At 41.6% G+C, this 24,956-nt stretch overlaps 3 protein-coding genes across 3 annotated transcripts; 1 reads left to right on the top strand and 2 right to left on the bottom strand.

The window, feature by feature from the left end:
- Positions 1-499: 499 nt before the first annotated feature.
- LOC100368582 (GTPase IMAP family member 8-like) lies at positions 500-5,552 on the bottom strand. Its single transcript, XM_078010434.2, has 3 exons — positions 5,321-5,552; positions 3,245-4,105; positions 500-2,674 (listed from the first exon to the last, which is right to left on the bottom strand). Exons 1-3 carry the CDS (start codon positions 5,323-5,325, stop codon positions 1,813-1,815), a joined length of 1,728 nt encoding a protein of 575 aa, XP_077866560.1. The 5' UTR covers positions 5,326-5,552; the 3' UTR covers positions 500-1,812.
- On the top strand, positions 5,512-7,194 carry LOC102809413 (uncharacterized). The gene is made up of 2 exons (XM_078010432.2): positions 5,512-5,725; positions 6,409-7,194. Exon 2 carries the CDS (start codon positions 6,410-6,412, stop codon positions 7,127-7,129), a length of 720 nt encoding a protein of 239 aa, XP_077866558.2. The 5' UTR covers positions 5,512-5,725; position 6,409; the 3' UTR covers positions 7,130-7,194.
- A 2,663-nt stretch (positions 7,195-9,857) lies between these two features.
- LOC102809304 (uncharacterized) lies at positions 9,858-11,337 on the bottom strand. The gene is made up of 2 exons (XM_085501655.1): positions 11,245-11,337; positions 9,858-11,018 (listed from the first exon to the last, which is right to left on the bottom strand). The coding sequence occupies exon 2, from the start codon at positions 11,011-11,013 to the stop codon at positions 10,162-10,164; it is 852 nt and encodes a 283-aa protein (XP_085357781.1). The 5' UTR covers positions 11,014-11,018; positions 11,245-11,337; the 3' UTR covers positions 9,858-10,161.
- Positions 11,338-24,956: the final 13,619 nt, after the last annotated feature.

Genomic DNA, 24,956 nt, shown 5'->3' with positions numbered 1-24,956 from the left:
AACAGCGTGCTGTCATTAAATAAATATCCAGACCAATAAGATAAAACAACAATTTTCAAAATTCCTGCGATAAATTTGACACTTTTTGAAACTAGTGCCAGTCCCAATAACTCTCCTGTTGAATAATAATATAATAATATGAGGTTATAACGAGGATAACTCAAAGTACGCAATACAGCGGGAGTATCGACCGATGCGCATCGGAGGTCGATGCAACGGCGTACTTTCTGAGTGCATACTTTGAAATATTCTCGTAATAACTTGATTATTATGCATCTTTTCCACCCAAAGATACATCATGGGAAAGCCGAAATCCAAAAAATTTAGAGCAGAATCAGTCAAATCGGTCAAATCCTGGTGGCAACCATGTTTGTTTTTATTATTAGAATAATTCCATATTTTGAATTCGCATTTCTTAATATGGTTGAATGAAAATACCCTGTAACATTATGGCGTAACTTACGGCGTTTTGATGACAGATGTATAATAATACATGGTATTACAACATGAATGTCAGGTCTTTATTGCGTTGTCCGATACAATAATGTTGCCTAATCCTATATACAAAGTGCAGAAATTAATGCCTGGAAGTGATCACTGTCCAATAACTGCAACAATTAAAATACCAACTTTCACAGAAATTAACTACAATCTAAACAATAACCTACAAAATTAAATGGTTAAACTCAACAACAGAAATATATAAACTGTTCTTACAAACATATGAAGGCAAAGGCATTATAAACATATTTATAGAGTCTGACTTTACAAATAGGAATATAAATGAAATTTGTTTGGTATTTCAAAATATGTTGGAAAAACATTAATAAAAAATGACACATTGACAAGACAAAAGGAAATACATGTAAGAAAAAAAGACACAGATTAACAGATGCAAAATGTATGAATTGGAATCCATTGTCAAAAGTATATAAAAGAAACCTTATGACAAATTTACTATGAAAAGAAAAAGAACTTTCGAGTATACATGAAAAAAATACATGAAAAAAATACAAGAGGAAATATGGCAACAAATAAAACAAAAAATAGGTTCTGAAGATAAAGAAAAAAATCCAATTAAATTTTGGAATGTTGTTAGACAATTTACCAAGAGAAAACAAGATAACACGGCTGTAGACATCCAATATGGAGAATGGGTCAATCATTTTCAAAATATAAGTAAAAACAATAATTTATCTACAGAGCGACAAAAGAAGGTTTACAAAAAACTACTAGATGAGGAAAAAATAACAAAGCAACAGGACTTGATGGAATACCATCCGAAATGCTAAAATACAGCCACCCTTTGGTTACAAAAGCCCTCCATAAAATGTTTAACACCGTATTAGATAGCGGAGAATACCCAAACTGATGGAATACTAGCACAATTACACCAATACACAAAAAAGAAGATATTTACAAATAATTACAGGGGTATTTCAACTAGTAGCTCAATCGGAAAGACACGATATTTAAAATATAAAAATCATGCTGGCTTTAGAGAAAAGCACAGAACAACAGACCATGTAATAACACTGCACACATTGATAAAAAAATATCAGTCAAAAAAACAAAAAAACTATACTCTTGCTTCATTGACTAAAAAACGTTTTCAGAATCAATTGAAAATTTTGTACAAGCAAATAACAAAGAAAAACTTGTTTACATATTTAAGGCTGGGAACAGAAATTAAATACATAAAAACCGCATATACGACAAGAAAACAATATTATAAAACAAAAACTCATGGAAAATGTATGCGCAAATATAACTTTCAAATTATTCCAAATTCAAATTATTTTTCCAAAGAATTTAGTCAGTTTTGTCATTTACAGGTACATCCTCAGATGAACTGCTTTTTGTTGCCCATGAATAGAAACCGAGAGTGACAACATTTAAAGTGATTTCGTAGAGGCTGGTCCATATAGAAGAGGTTCCATTGACTAGAGCATCGCTCTGTTTATCTGCAATATTTTCCCCGTCATAATTCTCTTGATCTTCCGCTATTTTACGTTTGATAGCATCTGTGTATTGGTTTTTGAAAGGGGCGTTCCCGTTGTCTTTCTTCATTTTTTCGACCTTTTGCACAAGTTCCCGTATCTGTTCATTTTTCTCCTGCTCTATTTTGGTTCTATTGTCAAAAGCAATCACACGATTATTGCATGTGGTCACTAAGTCCGACAGATCTTTTGGCATTTCTTCTAAAAATTTATCCAACGTCATGTTGTCGTGTGTAAGTGCATCCTTTCGTGTGAACAATACGATTAGGTACTTCATCATTTCATCTCCAAAGGTTTTATGGAATATCTTGATCGAGTCGGCATGCTCTTTAGTAAACCTGTCGTCGGCATTAAGAACCAAAATGAAGGCATCCAAACCCTCGCCTTGACTCATTGCTACGCCAACGCACTTGCTGATTTCGGTTATTATTGTCTTTTCAGCTTGCTCGCCGCGAGTATCAAACACACCGGGTGTGTCGATAACTACAAGATCTTTTCCATCAAATGTACGTTTTCCATAGCGTGTAGTCTTTGTCGTTGATACTAGACATCGCTCGGAATGGAACGCTTTTTCACCAACAATGCTATTGCCCGTTGCACTCTTACCACATCCAGTTCGACCAATCAAAACGAAAACCAATTTCTCGCATTTCCCATCAATGGATGGTTTATTCCTATAAAGAAAATTGTGTATAGAAACAACGTTGTCACTAAATAACAACTGACAAAATGAATTACATTAGATCAAGTTTATATACTGGGTTCATGAAAATAGCCTTAGAACCAACATGTTAAAGAGGTCGAAATGTTAAATTGACTGCGCCTCACCTAAAACATTTTTTTCAATATCATCTATACTTATATCTGAACCCAGATGACATCATTTGTAGGTGATTTTAGTTTCATTAAGAGTACATTTTTACATTGTGTTGTCTACGCTTTCCGATATTACTTTTTCATCTTATATTTTGAAATTGAGTTTCGCAATTACCATATGCATGATTCCAACACGCGACATGAAAAGATGTATGGTCAATTGTTACAAGGCGATTTCCATAGTAACAAACAGTTTTGACCTAAATATTAAACGGCCAAGCTTTACGTGGTGAACAGTACTTAGTAACCTAGAAACGAGAACTACAACCACCCCAAACATGTAGCTCTCAGATCTGTAGCGATTAAATACAACTGCAGTGTACTGTAGCGTTGAATTCATGATCGTTAAACCTAAGTTTAAATCCTACCCCAACGTTTTGTCAGTTACAGGTACATCCTCAGATGAACTGCTTTTTGTTGCCCATGAATAGAAACCGAGAGTGACAACATTTAAAGTGATTTCGTAGAGGCTGGTCCATATAGAAGAGGTTCCATTGACTAGAGCATCGCTCTGTTTATCTGCAATATTTTCCCCGTCATAATTCTCTTGATCTTCCGCTATTTTACGTTTGATAGCGTCTGTGTATTGGTTTTTGAAAGGGGCGTTCCCGTTGTCTTTCTTCATTTTTTCGGCCTTTTGCACAAGTTCCCGTATCTGTTCATTTTTCTCCTGCTCTATTTCGGTTCTATTGTCAAAAGCAATCACACGTTTATTGCATTTGGCCAGTAAGTCCGACAGGTCTTTTGGCATTTCTTCTAAAAAATTATCCAACGTTATGTTGTCGTGTGTAAGTGCATCCTTCCGTGTGAACAATACGATTAGGTATTTCATCATATCATCTCCAAAGGTTTTACGGAATATCTTGACCGAGTCCGCATGCTCTTTAGTAAACCTGTCATCGGCATTAAGAACTAAAATGAAGGCATCCAAACCCTCGCCTTGACTCATCGCTACGCCAACGCACTTGGTGATTTCGGTTATTATTGTCTTTTCAGCTTGCTTGCCGTCAGTGTCAAACACACCGGGTGTGTCGATAACTACAAGATCTTTTCCATCAAATGTACGTTTTCCATAGCGTGTAGTCTTTGTCTTTGATACTAGACGTCGTTCGGCATCGAACGTTTTTCCACCAACAATGCTATTGCCCGTTGCACTCTTACCACATCCAGTTCGACCAATCAAAACGAAAACCAATTTATCGCAATTCCCAACAACGGATGGTTTATTCCTATAAAGAAAACTTGTTTTAGTAACAACATTGTCGCTAAATAACAACTGACAAAATCAATTACATTAGAACATGTTCATATACTGGATCCACAAAATAGCCTAGAACCTATATTTTAAAGGAGTCGGAATATTAAATTGACTGCACCTCACCTAAAGAATTTGTTTCAATATCATCTATACTTATAGGTGATCTTAGTTTTACTTTGTGTTGTCTGCTACGCTTTCTGCTATTACTTTTTAATCTTATATTTTGAAATTGAGTTTTGCAATTACCATATGCATTATTTCAACACGCGACATGAAAAGCTTGTTACAAGGCGATTTTGATAGTAACAAACCGTGTTGACCCAATTATTAAACGGCCAAGCTTCACGTGGTGCAATACTTGTAATTGCCAAAACTCAATTATAATACTCAAAGCGGGGAAGTCCTCACCTGCGCATGCGTCAGACGGCCATAGCGTGTCATTATTTACAAACAAGCGTCTACCCATGAGCCTACGCGTTTTTAGCGTGTGATGTTATCGTCGCTTGGGACTCAATTCCCGCGCATGCGCAGGTGACGATCCTCCCGCTTTAAGACAAAGAAGTAATAACATAGGAAAGCATAGGAGACTGCAAAAAGTGAATATAATTTTACAATAGGCAATGTAATATAGAAGTAGTGACTCACGGGCTAAAAGTTTTCCAGAAATAATACAGTTTTCAAAGTGACTACATTTACAGAGCTAAATGCTACAAATCTGACAATATCAGGTCCATTCTTCCGGTCTGAAACGCGAGCCCAAAAGCTTAATATTCTAATTCCACTACAAAATCAATTAACAATAAGTAATATATATATATATGCTGGAAAGATCAAACTAATATCTTAAAACTAGTAACCTAGAAACGAGAACTACAACCACCCCAAACATGTAGCTCTCAGATCTGTAGCGATTAAATACAACTGCAGTGTACTGTAGCGTTGGATTCATGATCGTTAAACCTAAGTTTAAATCCTACCCCAACGCAAAGATAGCGCATTAAATCCTGTGACGTACATTTTGTAGTTCCAAACTGGAATATGGTCTCCTTGGCAAAATGCATAATATGTCAGCATTTGCAAATTGCTCATTAAGTCAGGAGAGACAACAGTGCATTCAATGTACGGAACTGCACATGTCGCCTGGTAGAAAAATATTTCAAAACAAACACGATTATAGTTAACATACCCCATGATTACTTTCGATGATTGCTATTAATGCTATTATCAACTGTAAATTTGTCGGTTTACGGCGAAGTTTCAGAGAGACTGACTTTCCCGATGAGAGAAGACTGCTAGCAAGTCGTCGTGGCGGTCCCCCTGGGGCGGTCCTGGCTTTCTGAATTGGCGATAGTTGACATTTGGTGAGGCACATGCGCATTCCACGACACTGCACTCTCGCAAATATGTACGATTTAGTATGTATACGCCTTCCTGTCGCTACTTCTCTCCCAGGGTTGTTGAACTGTGAACCTGTTTATGCATCGCCCAGTATCTTGCATGCCATTATTACTACTCTTTTCTCGAAACAACCGATGAGCTTATTGCCCGTGTCAGTGATTTGGTCATACATTTCAACATTCTCACTTTGAAGGCAAGTTTAATTTTTTTATTTTAACAGTATTACTTTATGTCAACACTTCTGTCATTCGAATGAGTAGTACAGTATGGCCCAGTGCCAGTACTAGTACACTATAGTGCAGTACATTCCTTTAACATAACATTCACTGGACAGTGGCGGATCCGGGGGGCAATGCCCCCCCCCCAAAAAAAACGCATAACGATTCATATCTTCTGTTTTACGAATAGCTGCTCTGCGATTTACGCTCCGTATATCTCAAGCGAAGCTTGGACCCACCCCCACCCCCCAAACATTTTGCTGGATCCGCCACTGCCACTGGACACTTCGTGAATACATACACGGTATGAAGAAACAACCTCAGTGAAAGGAGCCTGACACATGATAGCACCCGGGCATAACTTTAATAAACCTAACTCTAGGAATATGTAATAAGTGTGTTTAGAGGAATGTTGCGTGTGGTCGAGTACGTGCGATAGTTTTAAAATCACAGGATTATAAAGATATAGACGTAACATCGATCTAGTGCAGATGTGTACACGTAGACAACATTACAATGTAGTACCAACCATGTATACGGTATATATACGGTAGATAAAAAAAATGCATGGTGTGTCATAATACACAATATAAACCATTTTACACAACAATCTACGTATAATGATTAACTCGATAACTTTATACCTATTACATTCTAGAATGACGAGTTCTGTCCCGTTCCCTCAAGGAAATGACAGCACACTGTGCCTGGTGCTGGTAGGCATGAATGGAAGTGGGAAAAGCGCCACAGGAAACACTCTACTTAAACGTGATAACTTCACTAGCCGTCGTTCACTAATACCGACAACACAGAAAACTGCATGGGGAAAGACAATCGGGAGAGACATATTAGTCATTGACACACCGCCAATGATATTAACCGATGACACATCTAAAAAGAATAGACTGACATCGAGAGAAGCAGCTATGGAAATCAACAAATGTAAAGAATTTGCCAACAAAGAAGGTAGTGGGGTCGATGCCATCTTATTGACATTCAACGTAAACGAGCGATTCACCCCAGAACACGAACGTTGTATTCACGAATATGAGATGTTATTTGGTGCCGATTTTTATCAATATTTGATAATCGTTTTCACCAGAAAAGACCAATTGACTCAAGATAACATGTCGCTGAATCAATTTTTACTACAAACCCCAGAGTTTTTAACATCTTTACTACGTCGATGTGACAATCGTGTTGTGGCCATTGACAATATTACGACTGACGACGACGTGAAACAGAGGCAGGTTGACGAAATTATACACATTGCAGTTCAACTTAAAAGATCGCACAACAGTAGACCTATGCCAGGTGATCCCAGTTATAGTGTAGCCGAAATGGACAATATTATCTGTCCTATGTGTTCACTCATGTGAACAGAACAATTTCGTTTCTTGATAAATAATTATTTACTCGAATAAAAACATTTTGTTGTCAGTAATGTATGTATCTCCGTTGTGTGTATGTTCATTTATTTCTATGTTATTCAATGTTTTGGTGATGTATACATGCATGCTATTCCCTAATTAAATATCTATTTTGTGTGTGTTGAGGGGTCCGTGTTCCATTACCCGTGCGTATTTGTTATTATGTGTGTTGAGCAGGTCTACTGTAGCATTATTTGCGTGGTGAGAGACCCTGCGCGCCGACCACCGTTCTTTAATATCATTACGTGTGTGTTGGGAGAGAGTTTACCTGTCGCATTATGTGTTTCTTTAGGTTGGGGTTTACTCTCCTGTTTGTGATGAGAGGAGTCTTCTGTCCCATTATGCGTTGATAAGGCCTGCTTAGCCCTTTCTGTGTAATGAGAGTGCTTTGTCCCATTACGTATGTGCTGCAAAAGGTCTTCTCTCCCATTACATGTGTTAACGGGTGTCTGCTGTCGCAGTGTTTTTGTGTGGAAGAGAACTTCTTTACACTTACATGTGTGTTGAGGTGGTCTTCTTTCCCATACGTTTGTATTGAGGTGGTATTCTGTCCCGTTACGTGTGTATTGAGATGGTCTTCTGTCCCATTACGTGTGTATTGAGATGGTCTTCTGTCCAATTGCGTTTGTATTGAGATGGTCTTCTGTTTCATCACGTGTGTACTGAGATGGTCTTCTGTCACATTACGTGTGTATTGAGATGGTCTTCTGTCCCATTACGTGTGTATTTAGGTGGTATTCTGTCCCATCACGTGTGTATTGACGTTGGTCCTCTGCCCCATTACGTGTGTATTAAGGTGGTCTCCTGCCCCAATACGTGTGTATTGAGATGGTCTTCTGTCCCATTACGTGTGTATTGAGATGGTCTTCTGTCCCATTACGTGTGTATTGAGATGGTCTTCTGTCCCATTACGTGTGTATTGAGATGGTCTTCTGTCCCATTACGTGTGTATTGAGATGGTCTTCTGTCCCATTACGTGTGTATTGAGATGGTCTTTTGTTTCATCACGTGTGTATTGAGGTGGTCTTCTGTCCCATTACGTGTGTATTTAGGTGGTATTCTGTCCCATCACGTGTGTATTGACGTTGGTCCTCTGCCCCATTACGTGTGTATTAAGGTGGTCTCCTGCCCCATTACGTGTGTATTGAGATGGTCTTCTGTTTAATCACGTGTGTATTGAGATGGTCTTCTGTCCCATCACGTGTGTATTGAGGTGGTCTTCTGTCCCATTACGTGTGTATTGAGATGGTCTTCTGTCACATTACGTGTGTATTGAGGTGGTCTTCTGTCCCATCACGTGTGTATTGAATTTGGTCTTCTGTCACATTACGTGTGTATTGAGGTGGTCTTCTGTCCCATCACGTGTGTATTGAAGTTGGTCTTCTGTCACATTACGTGTGTATTGAGATAGTCTTCTGTCCCATTACGTGTGTATTGAGATGGTCTTCTGTTTCATCACGTGTGTATTGAGGTGGTCTTCTGTCCCATTACGTGTGTATTGAGGTGGTCTACTGTCCCATTACGTGTGTATTTGGGTGGTCTTTTGTTCCATTACGTGTGTATTGAGATGGTCTTCTGTCCCATTACGTGTGCATTGAGGTAGTCTTCTGTCCCATTACGTGTGTATTGAGGTGGTCTTTTGACCCATTAAGTGTGTATTGAGGTGGTCTTCCTTCCCATTACGTGTGTATTGAGGTGGTCTACTGTCCTATTACGTGTGTATTTGGGTGGTCTTCTGTCCCATTACGTGTGTATTGAGGTTACTGTCCCACCAAGTGTGTATTGAGGTGGTCTACTGTCCCATTACGTGTGTATTGAGGTATTCTTCTGTCCCATTACGTGTATTGAGGTGGTCTTCTGTTCCATTACGTGTGTATTGAGGTGGTCTACTGTCCCATTACGTGTGTATTTGGGTGGTCTTCTGTCCCATTACGTGTGTATTGAGGTGGTCTACTGTCCCACCAAGTGTGTATTGAGGTATTCTTCTGTCCCATTACGTGTCTCATTGCGTGTGTGAGTTATTCTTTCCACTTTTATATACAACAAATGTAGGCTTTATTGATTTAATTATCAAATATCTATATTTTTCACACCAAAACATAAATTATGCTCAATTACATGTTGGCGAAGAGAGGATAATAGAGACGATAGAGTTCTTCCGCAACTATTGATAAAGTTTGAAGAGGTCATCTGCTGTTCCATTACGTGTATGATGAGGGGCCTCTCTTCACATTTTTCAAAACTTACTAGTACGGAGTACACATTTCTAAATTTAAAAGTAATGCAAATCAGACGCCGAACATGCCGATACACAAAACTATACAATGTATTGTACTGCAAAAGGGTCAGGTGAAGCGTACCGAGCCCCAGTTGAAATTTAACAAAATAACAAATGACACAAATGCGACCCTGTCTATATCATTGACACGCTAATCGTCGTCGCAGATCATTGACACGCAAATAAATGAAGTGTCTGGAAAATAGAAGTGCAATGTACACCGCAACCAACGAACGTGTTATTGGTACATGTATGCCGTTTCATCGTTTCAATGCACACAGCTTCGGCGTACTATGTACATTAGCCATTTCTTCCCCAACAGTATAACTTGCGGTCATTATGTTTATTTCTCATTCCATTTAAAAAGCAATCTATGGAAAAAAACTTCGCTCAGAACAATTTTTTTTAGAATTGACATTTATTAATTATAAGATATCCTTTGCATATACATCCATCAGAGCTCCAAACTGTCGTTTACAGTTCATTTCGGCCAGTCACGTCCGTGTGATTTTGGTGATTTTTTTTTTCAAAATCTTGCATAGATTGTACGCCTTTGTTTAAAATATAATATTTAATATTATTTGTAAAATGTTTTATTTCATTGAAACTTGAATTTAAAATTTAATAGAAAAAAATATTTGAGAAACGCATAGATATATAATATAACATAACCGTGTAAAATTGAATACTAATAAATTCAAAATCAGTCCGAGTCGCACTCGAGCATATACTGAACAAAATTCTTCGCTATTTCTGTGACAATATCAACTAAAATATTTAAAACAGTGTCGAGGAGTTCGTTATTTTCCCCTTTTGCAATTTCATCGCTTTGTTTGTCAACACCACCGTGTTGCTCGTACCGGATTTTATCTGAATCTACTGCTTGTTTTATTCTCTGAGTTAGGTCGTTATTGAAAGGCTTGTTTCCATTTCGTTGTTTCATTTCATCTATCATCATTATCAGCTCATCTCGTTGTTGCTGTATAACTGTTGGGTCTTTCGACTTGTTATCAAATGCTATAGCTCGATTGTTGCATTCACGTAAAATCGATTTCATGTATGCGGGTACATCATCCAGTAGCTCTGTAAGAGTTACGTCGTCTGCTTCAAGTTGGTCTTTTCTAGTGAATAACACTACAACGTGTTTCATCATATCTTCACCAAACAGAGCGCGCAGAAATTTAACACTGTTCAAATGTTCTTCGGTCAATCGTTCATCGGCATTCAACGTAAGTATAATCGCATCCAAGCCATTACCCTGACTCAAGGCGATGCTCATACATGTAGCTGTTTCTGTTGCTAACATCGTTGGTGTAATGTGCTCACGTGTGTCGAAAGAACCTGGTGTATCGATTACAACGATGCTGCGGTCTTGGGTAGTACACTTCGCCCAGGCGTTGAGGCGTGTTTTCGACACTGTGGAGCGAGATGAACGAAACTGCTGTCTGCCAAGAATTGTATTTCCAGTGGCACTCTTACCCGCTCCAGTTCTGCCGACTAAGACCAAAATGAGTTGGTCTCCCCGAGGAAGAGGCGCACGACCACTGCATGCCATTATTCCTATAAAAAAAAAAGACGATCGGAATATGTAGTAGAAGTATTCGACAAAGTGCGCTCTAGGTGAACAGACACGAAAGCTTCGTTCGAATATTATAGTGACCTTTCCTTGTTATACCCCTTATAGTAAAGATTATATTCATAGCATGTCTGAATGGCACGTAACATCGACCATGAAAACAGTAATGCAACAGTACCGAATTATCGTATGAGAAGACTATGAACGTACCCGACACACTGCCAAGCCAAACTGCAATAATATATAAACAGAGAACGTGTGAATATTCGCTGACAAGATAAATCAATCAGTATACGTTCTGCGAGAGTCAGATCGGCAAATAAACTGAAAATACCTAACGTTGGTGGCGTTTTCCATTTGTATGATCATATTCAAATCTCTCAATCAAAGACGTTAGGCAAAAGTGTTGAATCAGTGATACAGAGGCGGCAGCACGAAATATCTGCTCACTGACCATACTAGGGGCTCCGGAAGCATGCTCCCCCTCAACAAATTTGAAATCTAGACCCTCTGAAACGCATTTTGTGGGCAAATTTTGCTGACACAAAGGGTTTCAGCTTTATTTTTGAAGAGCGACGCCCCCCCCCCCAATTTTTTTTTTGCACCTGTGCCACCGCCACTGAATACGCACGTAATGGGACAGAAGACCATCTCAATACACACGTAATGGAAGAGAAGACCACCTCAATACACACGTAATGGAACAGAAGACCACCTCAATACACGTAATGGAACAGAAGACCACCTCAATACACCCGTAATGCGACAGAAGACCACCTCAATACACACGTAATGGAACGTAAGACCACCTCAATACACGTAATGGAACAGAAGACCACCTCAATACACACGTAATGGAACAGGAGACCACTTAAATACACACATAATGGGACAGTAGACCACCTCAATACACACGTAATGGGACAGTAGACCACCTCAATACACACGTAATTGTACAGAAGACCACCTCAATACACACGTAATGGGACAGAAGACCACCTCAATACACACGTAATGGAACAGAAGATCATCGCAATACACACGTGATGGAATAGAAGACCATCTCAATACACACGCAATGGGACAGAAGACCACCTCAATACACACGTAATGGAACAGAAGACCACCTCAATACACACGTAATGGAACAGAAGACCACCTCAATACACCCGTAATGCGACAGAAGACAACCTCAATACACACGTAATGGAACAGAAGATCACCGCAATACACACGTGATGGAATAGAAGACCATCTCAATACACACGCAATGGGACAGAAGACCACCTCAATACACACGTAATGGAACAGAAGACCACCTCAATACACACGTAATGGAACAGAAGACCACCTCAATACACTCGTAATGCGACAGAAGACCACCTCAATACACACGTAATGGAACGTAAGACCACCTCAATACACGTAATGGAACAGAAGACCACCTCAATACACACGTAATGAAACAGAAGACCACTTAAATACACACATAATGGGACAGTAGACCACCTCAATACACACGTAATGGGACAGTAGACGACCTCAATACACACGTAATTGTACAGAAGACCACCTCAATACACACGTAATGGGACAGAAGACCACCTCAATACACACGTAATGGAACAGAAGATCACCGCAATACACACGTGATGGAATAGAAGACCATCTCAATACACACGCAATGGGACAGAAGACCACCTCAATACACACGTAATGGAACAGAAGACCACCTCAATACACACGTAATGGAACAGAAGACCACCTCAATACACCCGTAATGCGACAGAAGACCACCTCAATACACACGTAATGGAACAGAAGATCACCGCAATACACACGTGATGGAATAGAAGACCATCTCAATACACACGTAATGGGACAGAAGACCACCTCAATACACACGTAATGGAACAGAAGACCACCTCAATACACACGTAATGGAACAGAAGACCACCTCAATACACCCGTAATGTGACAGAAGACCACCTCAATACACACGTAATGGAACGTAAGACCACCTCAATACACGTAATGGAACAGAAGACCACCTCAATACACACGTAATGAAACAGAAGACCACCTCAATACACACGTAATGGAACAGAAGACCACTTAAATACACACATAATGGGACAGTAGACCACCTCAATACACACGTAATGGGACAGTAGACCACCTCAATACACACGTAATTGTACAGAAGACCACCTCAATACACACGTAATGGGACAGAAGACCACCTCAATACACACGTGATGGAACAGAAGACCACCTCAATACACACGTGATGGAACAGAAGACCACCTCAATACACACGTGATGGAACAGAAGACCACCTCAATACACACGTAATGGGACAGAAGACTACCTCAATACACACGTAATTGTACAGAAGACCACCTCAATACACACGTAATGGGACAGAAGACCACCTCAATACACACGTAATGGAACAGAAGATCACCGCAATACACACGTGATGGAATAGAACACCATCTCAATACACACGCAATGGGACAGAAGACCACCTCAATACACATGTAATGGAACAGAATACCACCTCAATACACACGTAATGGAACAGAAGACAACCTCAATACACCCGGAATGCGGCAGAAGACCACCTCAATACACACGTAATGGAACAGAAGATCACCGCAATACACACGTGATGGAATAGAAGACCATCTCAATACACACGCAATGGGACAGAAGACCACCTCAATACACACGTAATGGAACAGAAGACAACCTCAATACACACGTAATGGAATAGAAGACCACCCCAATACACACGTAATGGAACAGAAGACCACCTCAATACACGTAATGGGACAGAAGACCACCTCAATACACCTGTAATGGGACAGAAGACCACCTCAATACACACGTAATGGAACAGAAGACCACCTCAATACACACGTAATCGAACAGAAAACCACCTCAATACACGTAATCGAACAGAAGACCACCTCAATACACCCGTAATTGGACAGGAGACCACCTAAATACACACGTAATGGAACAGAAGACCACCTCAATACACACGTAATGGAACAGAAAACCACCTCAATACACGTAATGGGACAGAAGACCACCTCAATACACACGTGATGGAATAGAAGACCACCTCAATACACACGTGATGGAACAGAAGACCACCTCAATACACACGTGATGGAACAGAAGACCACCTCAATACACACGTGATGGAACAGAAGACCACCTCAATACACACGTAATGGGACAGAAGACCACCTCAATACACACGTAATGGAACAGAAGACCACCTCAATACACACGTAATGGAACAGAAGACCACCTCAATACACACGTAATGGAACAGAAGACCACCTCAATACACGTAATGGAACAGAAGACCACCTCAATACACCCGTAATGGGACAGAGGACAACCTCAATACACGTAATGGAACAGAAGACCACTCAAATACACACGTAATGGAACAGAAGACCACCTCAATACATGTACACACGTTATGGGAAAGAACGCCCATCTCAATACACACGTGATGGGACAGACGACCATCTCAATACACACGTGATGGGACAGAAGACCACCTCAATACACACGTAATGGGTCTGAAGACCACCTCAATACACACGTAATGGGTCGGAAGCCCACCTCAGTACACAAGTAATGAAACAGAAGACCACCTCAATACACACGTAATGGGACAGAAGACCACCTCAATACACACGTAATGGGACCACTTCAATACACACGTAAAGGAACAAAGGACCAACTCAATACACGTAATGGAACAGAAGACCACCTCAATACACCCGTAATGGGACAGAAGACCACCTCAATACACACGTAATGGAAAAGAAGACCACCTCAATACACACGTAATGAAACAGAAGACCACTTAAATACACACATAATGGGACAGTAGACCACCTCAATACACACGTAATGAGACAGTAGACCACCTCATTACACACGTAATTGTACAGAAGACCACCTCAATACACACGTAATGGGACAGAAGACCACCTCAATACACACGTAATGGAACAGAAGACCACCGCAATACACACGTAATGGAACAGAAGACCACCTCAATACACGTAATCGAACAGAAGACCACCTCAATACACCCGTAATGGGACAGAAGACCACTTCAATACACACGTAATGGAACGTAAGACCACCTCAATACACGTAATGGAACAGAAGACCACCTCAATACACACGTAATGGAACAGAAGACCACTTAAATACACACATAATGGGACAGTAGACCACCTCAATACACACGTAATGGGACAGTAGACCACCTCAATACACACGTAATTGTACAGAAGACCACCTCAATACACACGTAATGGGACAGAAGACCACCTCAATACACACGTAATGGAACAGAAGATCACCTCAATACACACGTAATGGGACAGAAGACCACCTCAATACACACGTAATGGGACAGAAGACCACCTCTATACACACGTAATGGAACAAAGGACCACCTCAATACACGTAATGGAACAGAAGACCACCTCAATACACCCGTAATGGGACAGAAGACCACCTCAATACACACGTAATGGAACAGAAGACCACCTCAATACACACGTAATGAAACAGAAGACCACTTAAATACACACATAATAGGACAGTAGACCACCTCAATACACACGTAATGAGACAGTAGACCACCTCAATACATACGTAATTGTACAGAAGACCACCTCAATACACACGTAATGGGACAGAAGACCACCTCAATACACACGTAATGGAACAGAAGACCACCGCAATACACACGTGATGGAATAGAAGACCATCTCAATAAACACGCGATGGGACAGAAGACCACCAAAATACACACGTAATGGAACAGAAGACCACCTCAATACACACGTAATGGAACAGAAGACCACATCAATACACGTAATGGAACAGAAGACCACCTCAATACACCCGTAATGGGACAGAAGACCACCTCAATACACGTAATCGAACAGAAGACCACCTCAACACACCCGTAATGGGACAGAAGACCACCTCAATACACACGTAATGGAACGTAAGACCACCTCAATACACGTAATGGAACAGAAGACCACCTCAATACACACGTAATGGAACAGAAGACCACTTAAATACATACATAATGGGACAGTAGACCACCTCAATACACACGTAATGGGACAGTAGACCACCTCAATACACACGTAATTGTACAGAAGACCACCTCAATACACACGTAATGGGACAGAAGACCACCTCAATACACACGTGATGGAACAGAAGACCACCTCAATACACACGTGATGGAACAGAAGACCACCTCAATACACACGTGATGGAACAGAAGACCACCTCAATACACACGTAATGGGACAGAAGACCACCTCAATACACACGTAATGGAACAGAAGACCACCTCAATACACACGTAATGGAACAGAAGACCACCTCAATACACACGTAATGGAACAGAAGACCACCTCAATACACGTAATGGAACAGAAGACCACCTCAATACACCCGTAATGCGACAGAAGACCACATCAATACACACGTAATGGAACAGAAGATCACCGCAATACACACGTGATGAAATAGAAGACCATCTCAATACACACGTGATGGGACAGACGACCATCTCAATACACACGTGATGGGACAGAAGACCACCTCAATACACACGTAATGGGTCTGAAGACCACCTCAATACACACGTAATGGGTCGGAAGCCCACCTCAGTACACAAGTAATGAAACAGAAGACCACCTCAATACACACGTAATGGGACAGAAGACCACCTCAATACACACGTAATGGGACCACTTCAATACACACGTAAAGGAACAAAGGACCAACTCAATACACGTAATGGAACAGAAGACCACCTCAATACACCCGTAATGGGACAGAAGACCACCTCAATACACACGTAATGGAAAAGAAGACCACCTCAATACACACGTAATGAAACAGAAGACCACTTAAATACACACATAATGGGACAGTAGACCACCTCAATACACACGTAATGAGACAGTAGACCACCTCATTACACACGTAATTGTACAGAAGACCACCTCAATACACACGTAATGGGACAGAAGACCACCTCAATACACACGTAATGGAACAGAAGACCACCGCAATACACACGTAATGGAACAGAAGACCACCTCAATACACGTAATCGAACAGAAGACCACCTCAATACACCCGTAATGGGACAGAAGACCACTTCAATACACACGTAATGGAACGTAAGACCACCTCAATACACGTAATGGAACAGAAGACCACCTCAATACACACGTAATGGAACAGAAGACCACTTAAATACACACATAATGGGACAGTAGACCACCTCAATACACACGTAATGGGACAGTAGACCACCTCAATACACACGTAATTGTACAGAAGACCACCTCAATACACACGTAATGGGACAGAAGACCACCTCAGTACACACGTAATGGAACAGAAGATCACCGCAATACACACGTGATGGAATAGAAGACCATCTCAATACACACGCAATGGGACAGAAGACCACCTCAATACACACATAATGGAACAGAAGACCACCTCAATACACACGTAATGGAACAGAAGACCACCTCAATACACCCGTAATGCGACAGAAGACCACATCAATACACACGTAATGGAACAGAAGATCACCGCAATACACACGTGATGAAATAGAAGACCATCTCAATACACACGCAATGGGACAGAAGACCACCTCAATACACACATAATGGAACAGAAGACCACCTCAATACACACGTACTGGAACAGAAGACCACCTCAATACACCCGTAATGCGACAGAAGACCACCTCAATACACACGTAATGGAACGTAAGACCACCTCAATACACGTAATGGAACAGAAGACCACCTCAATACACACGTAATGAAACAGAAGACCACTTAAATACACACATAATGGGACAGTAGACCACCTCAATACACACGTAATGGGACAGTAGACCACCTCAATACACACGTACTTGTACAGAAGACCACCTCAATACACACGTAATGGAACAGAAGACCACCCCAATACACACGTCAATACACACGTAATGGAACAGAAGACCACCTCAATACACGTAATGGAACAGAAGACCACCTCAATACACCTGTAATGGGACAGAAGACCACCTCAATACACACGTAATGGAACAGAAAACCACCTCAATACACACGTAATGGAACAGAAAACCACCTCAATACACGTAATCGAACAGAAGACCACCTCAATACACCCGTAATTGGACAGAAGACCACCTCAATACACACGTAATGAAACAGAAGACCACCTCAATACACACGTAATGGAACAGAAGACCATCTCAATACACGTAATGGAACAGAAGACCACCTCAATACACACGTAATGGAATAGAAGACCACTTCAATACACATAATGGGACAGAAGACCACCTCAATACACACGTGATGGAACAGAAGACCGCCTCAATACACACGTGATGGAACAGAAGACCATCTCAATACAGACGTGATGGAACAGAAGACCACCTCAATACACACGTGATGGAACAGAAGACCACCTCAATACACACGTAATGGGACAGAAGACCACCTCAATACACACGTAATGAAACAGAAGACCATCTCAATACACACGTGATGGAATAGAAGACCATCTCAATACACACGTAATGGGACAGAACGCCACCTCAATACACACGTAATGGAACAAAGAACCATCTCAATACACACGTGATGGGACAGAAGACCACCTCAATACACACTTAATGGAACAGAAGACCACCTCAATACACACGTGATGAAACAGAAGACCACCTCAATACACATGTAATGGGACAGAAGACCATCTCAATACACACGTAATGGAACAGAAGACCACCTCAATACACGTAATGGAACAGAAGACCACCTCAATACACCCGTAATGGGACAGAAGACCACCTCAATACACGTAATCGAACAGAAGACCACCTCAACACACCCGTAATGGGACAGAAGACCACCTCAATACACACGTAATGGAACGTAAGACCACCTCAATACACGTAATGGAACAGAAGACCACCTCAATACACACGTAATGGAACAGAAGACCACTTAAATACACACATAATGGGACAGTAGACCACCTCAATACACACGTAATGGGACAGTAGACCATCTCAATACACACGTAATTGTACAGAAGACCACCTCAATACACACGTAATGGGACAGAAGACCACCTCAATACACACGTGATGGAACAGAAGACCACCTCAATACACACGTGATGGAACAGAAGACCACCTCAATACACACGTGATGGAACAGAAGACCACCTCAATACACACGTAATGGGACAGAAGACCACCTCAATACACACGTAATGAAACAGAAGACCATCTCAATACACACGTGATGGAATAGAAGACCATCTCAATACACACGTAATGGGACAGAAGGCCACCTCAATACACACGTAATGGAACAAAGAACCATCTCAATACACACGTGATGGGACAGAAGACCACCTCAATACACACGTAATGGAACAGAAGACCACCTCAATACACACGTGATGAAACAGAAGACCACCTCAATACACACGTAATGGGACAGAAGACCACCTCAATACACACGTAATGGGACAGAAGACCACCTCAATACATGTACACACGTTATGGGAAAGAACGCCCATCTCAATACACACGTGATGGGACAGACGACCACATCAATACACACGTAGTGGTTCAAACGACCACCTCAGTACACAAGTATTGGGTCAGGAGACCACCTCAATACACACGTAATGGGTCAGAAGACCACCTCAATACACACGTAATGGGTCGGAAGACCACCTCAGTACACAAGTAATGAAACAGAAGACCACCTCAATACACACGTAATGGGACAGAAGACCACCTCAATACACACGTAATGGGACAGAAGACCACCTCTATACACACGTAATGGAACAAAGGACCACCTCAATACACGTAATGGGACAGAAGACCACCTCAATACACCCGTAATGGGACAGAAGACCACCTCAATACACACGTAATGGAACGGAAGACCACCTCAATACACACGTAATGGAACAGAAGACCACTTAAATACACACATAATGGGACAGTAGACCACCTCAATACACACGTAATGGGACAGTAGACCATCTCAATACACACGTAATTGTGCAGAAGACCACCTCAATACACACGTAATGGGACAGAAGACCACCTCAATACACACGTGATGGAACAGAAGACCACCTCAATACACACGTGATGGAACAGAAGACCACCTCAATACACACGTGATGGAACAGAAGACCACCTCAATACACACGTAATGGGACAGAAGACCACCTCAATAAACACGTAATGAAACAGAAGACCATCTCAATACACACGTGATGGAATAGAAGACCATCTCAATACACACGTAATGGGACAGAAGGCCACCTCAATACACACGTAATGGAACAAAGAACCATCTCAATACACACGTGATGGGACAGAAGACCACCTCAATACACACGTAATGGAACAGAAGACCACCTCAATACACACGTGATGAAACAGAAGACCACCTCAATACACACGTAATGGGACAGAAGACCACCTCAATACACACGTAATGGGACAGAAGACCACCTCAATACATGTACACACGTTATGGGAAAGAACGCCCATCTCAATACACACGTGATGGGACAGACGACCACATCAATACACACGTAGTGGGTCAAACGACCACCTCAGTACTCAAGTATTGGGTCAGGAGACCACCTCAATACACACGTAATGGGTCAGAAGACCACCTCAATACACACGTAATGGGTCGGAAGACCACCTCAGTACACAAGTAATGAAACAGAAGACCACCTCAATACACACGTAATGGGACAGAAGACCACCTCAATACACACGTAATGGGACAGAAGACCACCTCTATACACACGTAATGGAACAAAGGACCACCTCAATACACGTAATGGAACAGAAGACCACCTCAATACACCCGTAATGGGACAGAAGACCACCTCAATACACACGTAATGGAACAGAAGACCACCTCAATACACACGTAATGAAACAGAAGACCACTTAAATACACACATAATAGGACAGTAGACCACCTCAATACACACGTAATGAGACAGTAGACCACCTCAATACATACGTAATTGTACAGAAGACCACCTCAATACACACGTAATGGGACAGAAGACCACCTCAATACACACGTAATGGAACAGAAGACCACCGCAATACACACGTGATGGAATAGAAGACCATCTCAATAAACACGCGATGGGACAGAAGACCACCAAAATACACACGTAATGGAACAGAAGACCACCTCAATACACACGTAATGGAACAGAAGACCACATCAATACACGTAATGGAACAGAAGACCACCTCAATACACCCGTAATGGGACAGAAGACCACCTCAATACACGTAATCGAACAGAAGACCACCTCAACACACCCGTAATGGGACAGAAGACCACCTCAATACACACGTAATGGAACGTAAGACCACCTCAATACACGTAATGGAACAGAAGACCACCTCAATACACACGTAATGGAACAGAAGACCACTTAAATACATACATAATGGGACAGTAGACCACCTCAATACACACGTAATGGGACAGTAGACCACCTCAATACACACGTAATTGTACAGAAGACCACCTCAATACACACGTAATGGGACAGAAGACCACCTCAATACACACGTGATGGAACAGAAGACCACCTCAATACACACGTGATGGAACAGAAGACCACCTCAATACACACGTGATGGAACAGAAGACCACCTCAATACACACGTAATGGGACAGAAGACCACCTCAATACACACGTAATGGAACAGAAGACCACCTCAATACACACATAATGGAACAGAAGACCACCTCAATACACACGTAATGGAACAGAAGACCACCTCAATACACGTAATGGAACAGAAGACCACCTCAATACACCCGTAATGGGACAGAGGACAACCTCAATACACGTAATGGAACAGAAGACCACCCCAATACACACGTAATGGAACAGAAGACCACCTCAATACACGTAATGGAACAGAAGACCACCTCAATACACCCGTAATGGGACAGAAGACCATCTCAATACACACGTAATGGAACAGAAGACCACCTCAATACACGTAATGGAACAGAAGACCACCTCAATACACCCGTAATTGGACAGAAGACCACCTCAATACACGTAATCGAACAGAAGACCACCTCAATACACCCGTAATTAGACAGAAGACCATCTCAATACACACGTAATGGAACAGAAGACCATCCCAATACACACGTAATGGAACAGAAGACCACCCCAATACACACGTCAATACAAACGTAATGGAACAGAAGACCACCTCAATACACGTAATGGAACAGAAGACCACCTCAATACAGCTGTAATGGGACAGAAGACCACCTTAATACACACGTAATGGAACAGAAAACCACCTCAATACACACGTAATGGAACAGAAAACCATCTCAATACACGTAATCGAACAGAAGACCACCTCAATACACCCGTAATTGGACAGAAGACCACCTCAATACACACGTAATGGAACAGAAGACCACCTCAATACACACGTAATGGAACAGAAGACCATCTCAATACACGTAATGGAACAGAAGACCACCTCAATACACACGTAATGGAACAGAAGACCACCTCAATACACGTAATGGGACAGAAGACCACCTCAATACACGTAATGGAACAGAAGACCACCTCAATACACACGTAATTGAACAGAAGACCACCTCAATACACGTAATGGGACAGAAGACCAACTCAATACACACGTGATGGAACAGAAGACCACCTCAATACACACGTGATGGAACAGAAGAACACCTCAATACACACGTGATGGAACAGAAGACAACCTCAATACACACGTGATGGAACAGAAGATCACCTCAATACACACGTAATGGGACAGAAGACCACCTCAATACACACGTAATGGAACAAAGAACCATCTCAATACACACGTGATGGGACAGAAGACCACCTCAATACACACGTAATGGAACAGAAGACCACCTCAATACACACGTAATGGAACAGAAGACCACTTAAATACACACGTAATGGGACAGAAGACCACCTCAATACACACGTAATGGGACAGAAGACCATCTCTATACACACGTAATGGAACAAAGGACCACCTCAATACACGTAATGGAACAGAAGACCACCTCAATACACCCGTAATGGGACAGAAGACCACCTCAATACACACGTAATGGAACAGAAGACCACCTCAATACACACGTAATGAAACAGAAGACCACTTAAATACACACATAATAGGACAGTAGACCACCTCAATACACACGTAATGAGACAGTAGACCACCTCAATACATACGTAATTGTACAGAAGACCACCTCAATACACACGTAATGGGACAGAAGACCACCTCAATACACACGTAATGGAACAGAAGACCACCGCAATACACACGTGATGGAATAGAAGACCACCTCAATACACGTAATGGAACAGAAGACCACCTCAATACACCCGTAATGGGACAGAAGACCACCTCAATACACGTAATCGAACAGAAGACCACCTCAACACACCCGTAATGGGACAGAAGACCACCTCAATACACACGTAATGGAACGTAAGACCACCTCAATACACGTAATGGAACAGAAGACCACCTCAATACACACGTAATGGAACAGAAGACCACTTAAATACACACATAATGGGACAGTAGACCACCTCAATACACACGTAATGGGACAGTAGACCACCTCAATACACACGTAATTGTACAGAAGACCACCTCAATACACACGTAATGGGACAGAAGACCACCTCAATACACACGTGATGGAACAGAAGACCACCTCAATACACACGTGATGGAACAGAAGACCACCTCAATACACGTAATCGAACAGAAGACCACCTCAATACACCCGTAATTAGACAGAAGATCATCTCAATACACACGTAATGGAACAGAAGACCATCCCAATACACACGTAATGGAACAGAAGACCACCCCAATACACACGTCAATACAAACGTAATGGAACAGAAGACCACCTCAATACACGTAATGGAACAGAAGACCACCTCAATACAGCTGTAATGGGACAGAAGACCACCTTAATACACACGTAATGGAACAGAAAACCACCTCAATACACACGTAATGGAACAGAAAACCATCTCAATACACGTAATCGAACAGAAGACCACCTCAATACACCCGTAATTGGACAGAAGACCACCTCAATACACACGTAATGGAACAGAAGACCACCTCAATACACACGTAATGGAACAGAAGACCATCTCAATACACGTAATGGAACAGAAGACCACCTCAATACACACGTAATGGAACAGAAGACCACCTCAATACACGTAATGGGACAGAAGACCACCTCAATACACGTAATGGAACAGAAGACCACCTCAATACACACGTAATTGAACAGAAGACCACCTCAATACACGTAATGGGACAGAAGACCAACTCAATACACACGTGATGGAACAGAAGACCACCTCAATACACACGTGATGGAACAGAAGAACACCTCAATACACACGTGATGGAACAGAAGACAACCTCAATACACACGTGATGGAACAGAAGATCACCTCAATACACACGTAATGGGACAGAAGACCACCTCAATACACACGTAATGGAACAAAGAACCATCTCAATACACACGTGATGGGACAGAAGACCACCTCAATACACACGTAATGGAACAGAAGACCACCTCAATACACACGTAATGGAACAGAAGACCACTTAAATACACACGTAATGGGACAGAAGACCACCTCAATACACACGTAATGAGACAGAA

This window comes from Saccoglossus kowalevskii, chromosome 7 (genome assembly GCF_978046115.1).
Source record: "Saccoglossus kowalevskii chromosome 7, keSacKowa6.1, whole genome shotgun sequence".
NCBI classification, from domain to species: Eukaryota; Metazoa; Hemichordata; class Enteropneusta; family Harrimaniidae; genus Saccoglossus; species Saccoglossus kowalevskii.
Note: the sequence above shows the minus strand (reverse complement) of the source record. Positions and strands in the feature narration are given on the sequence as shown.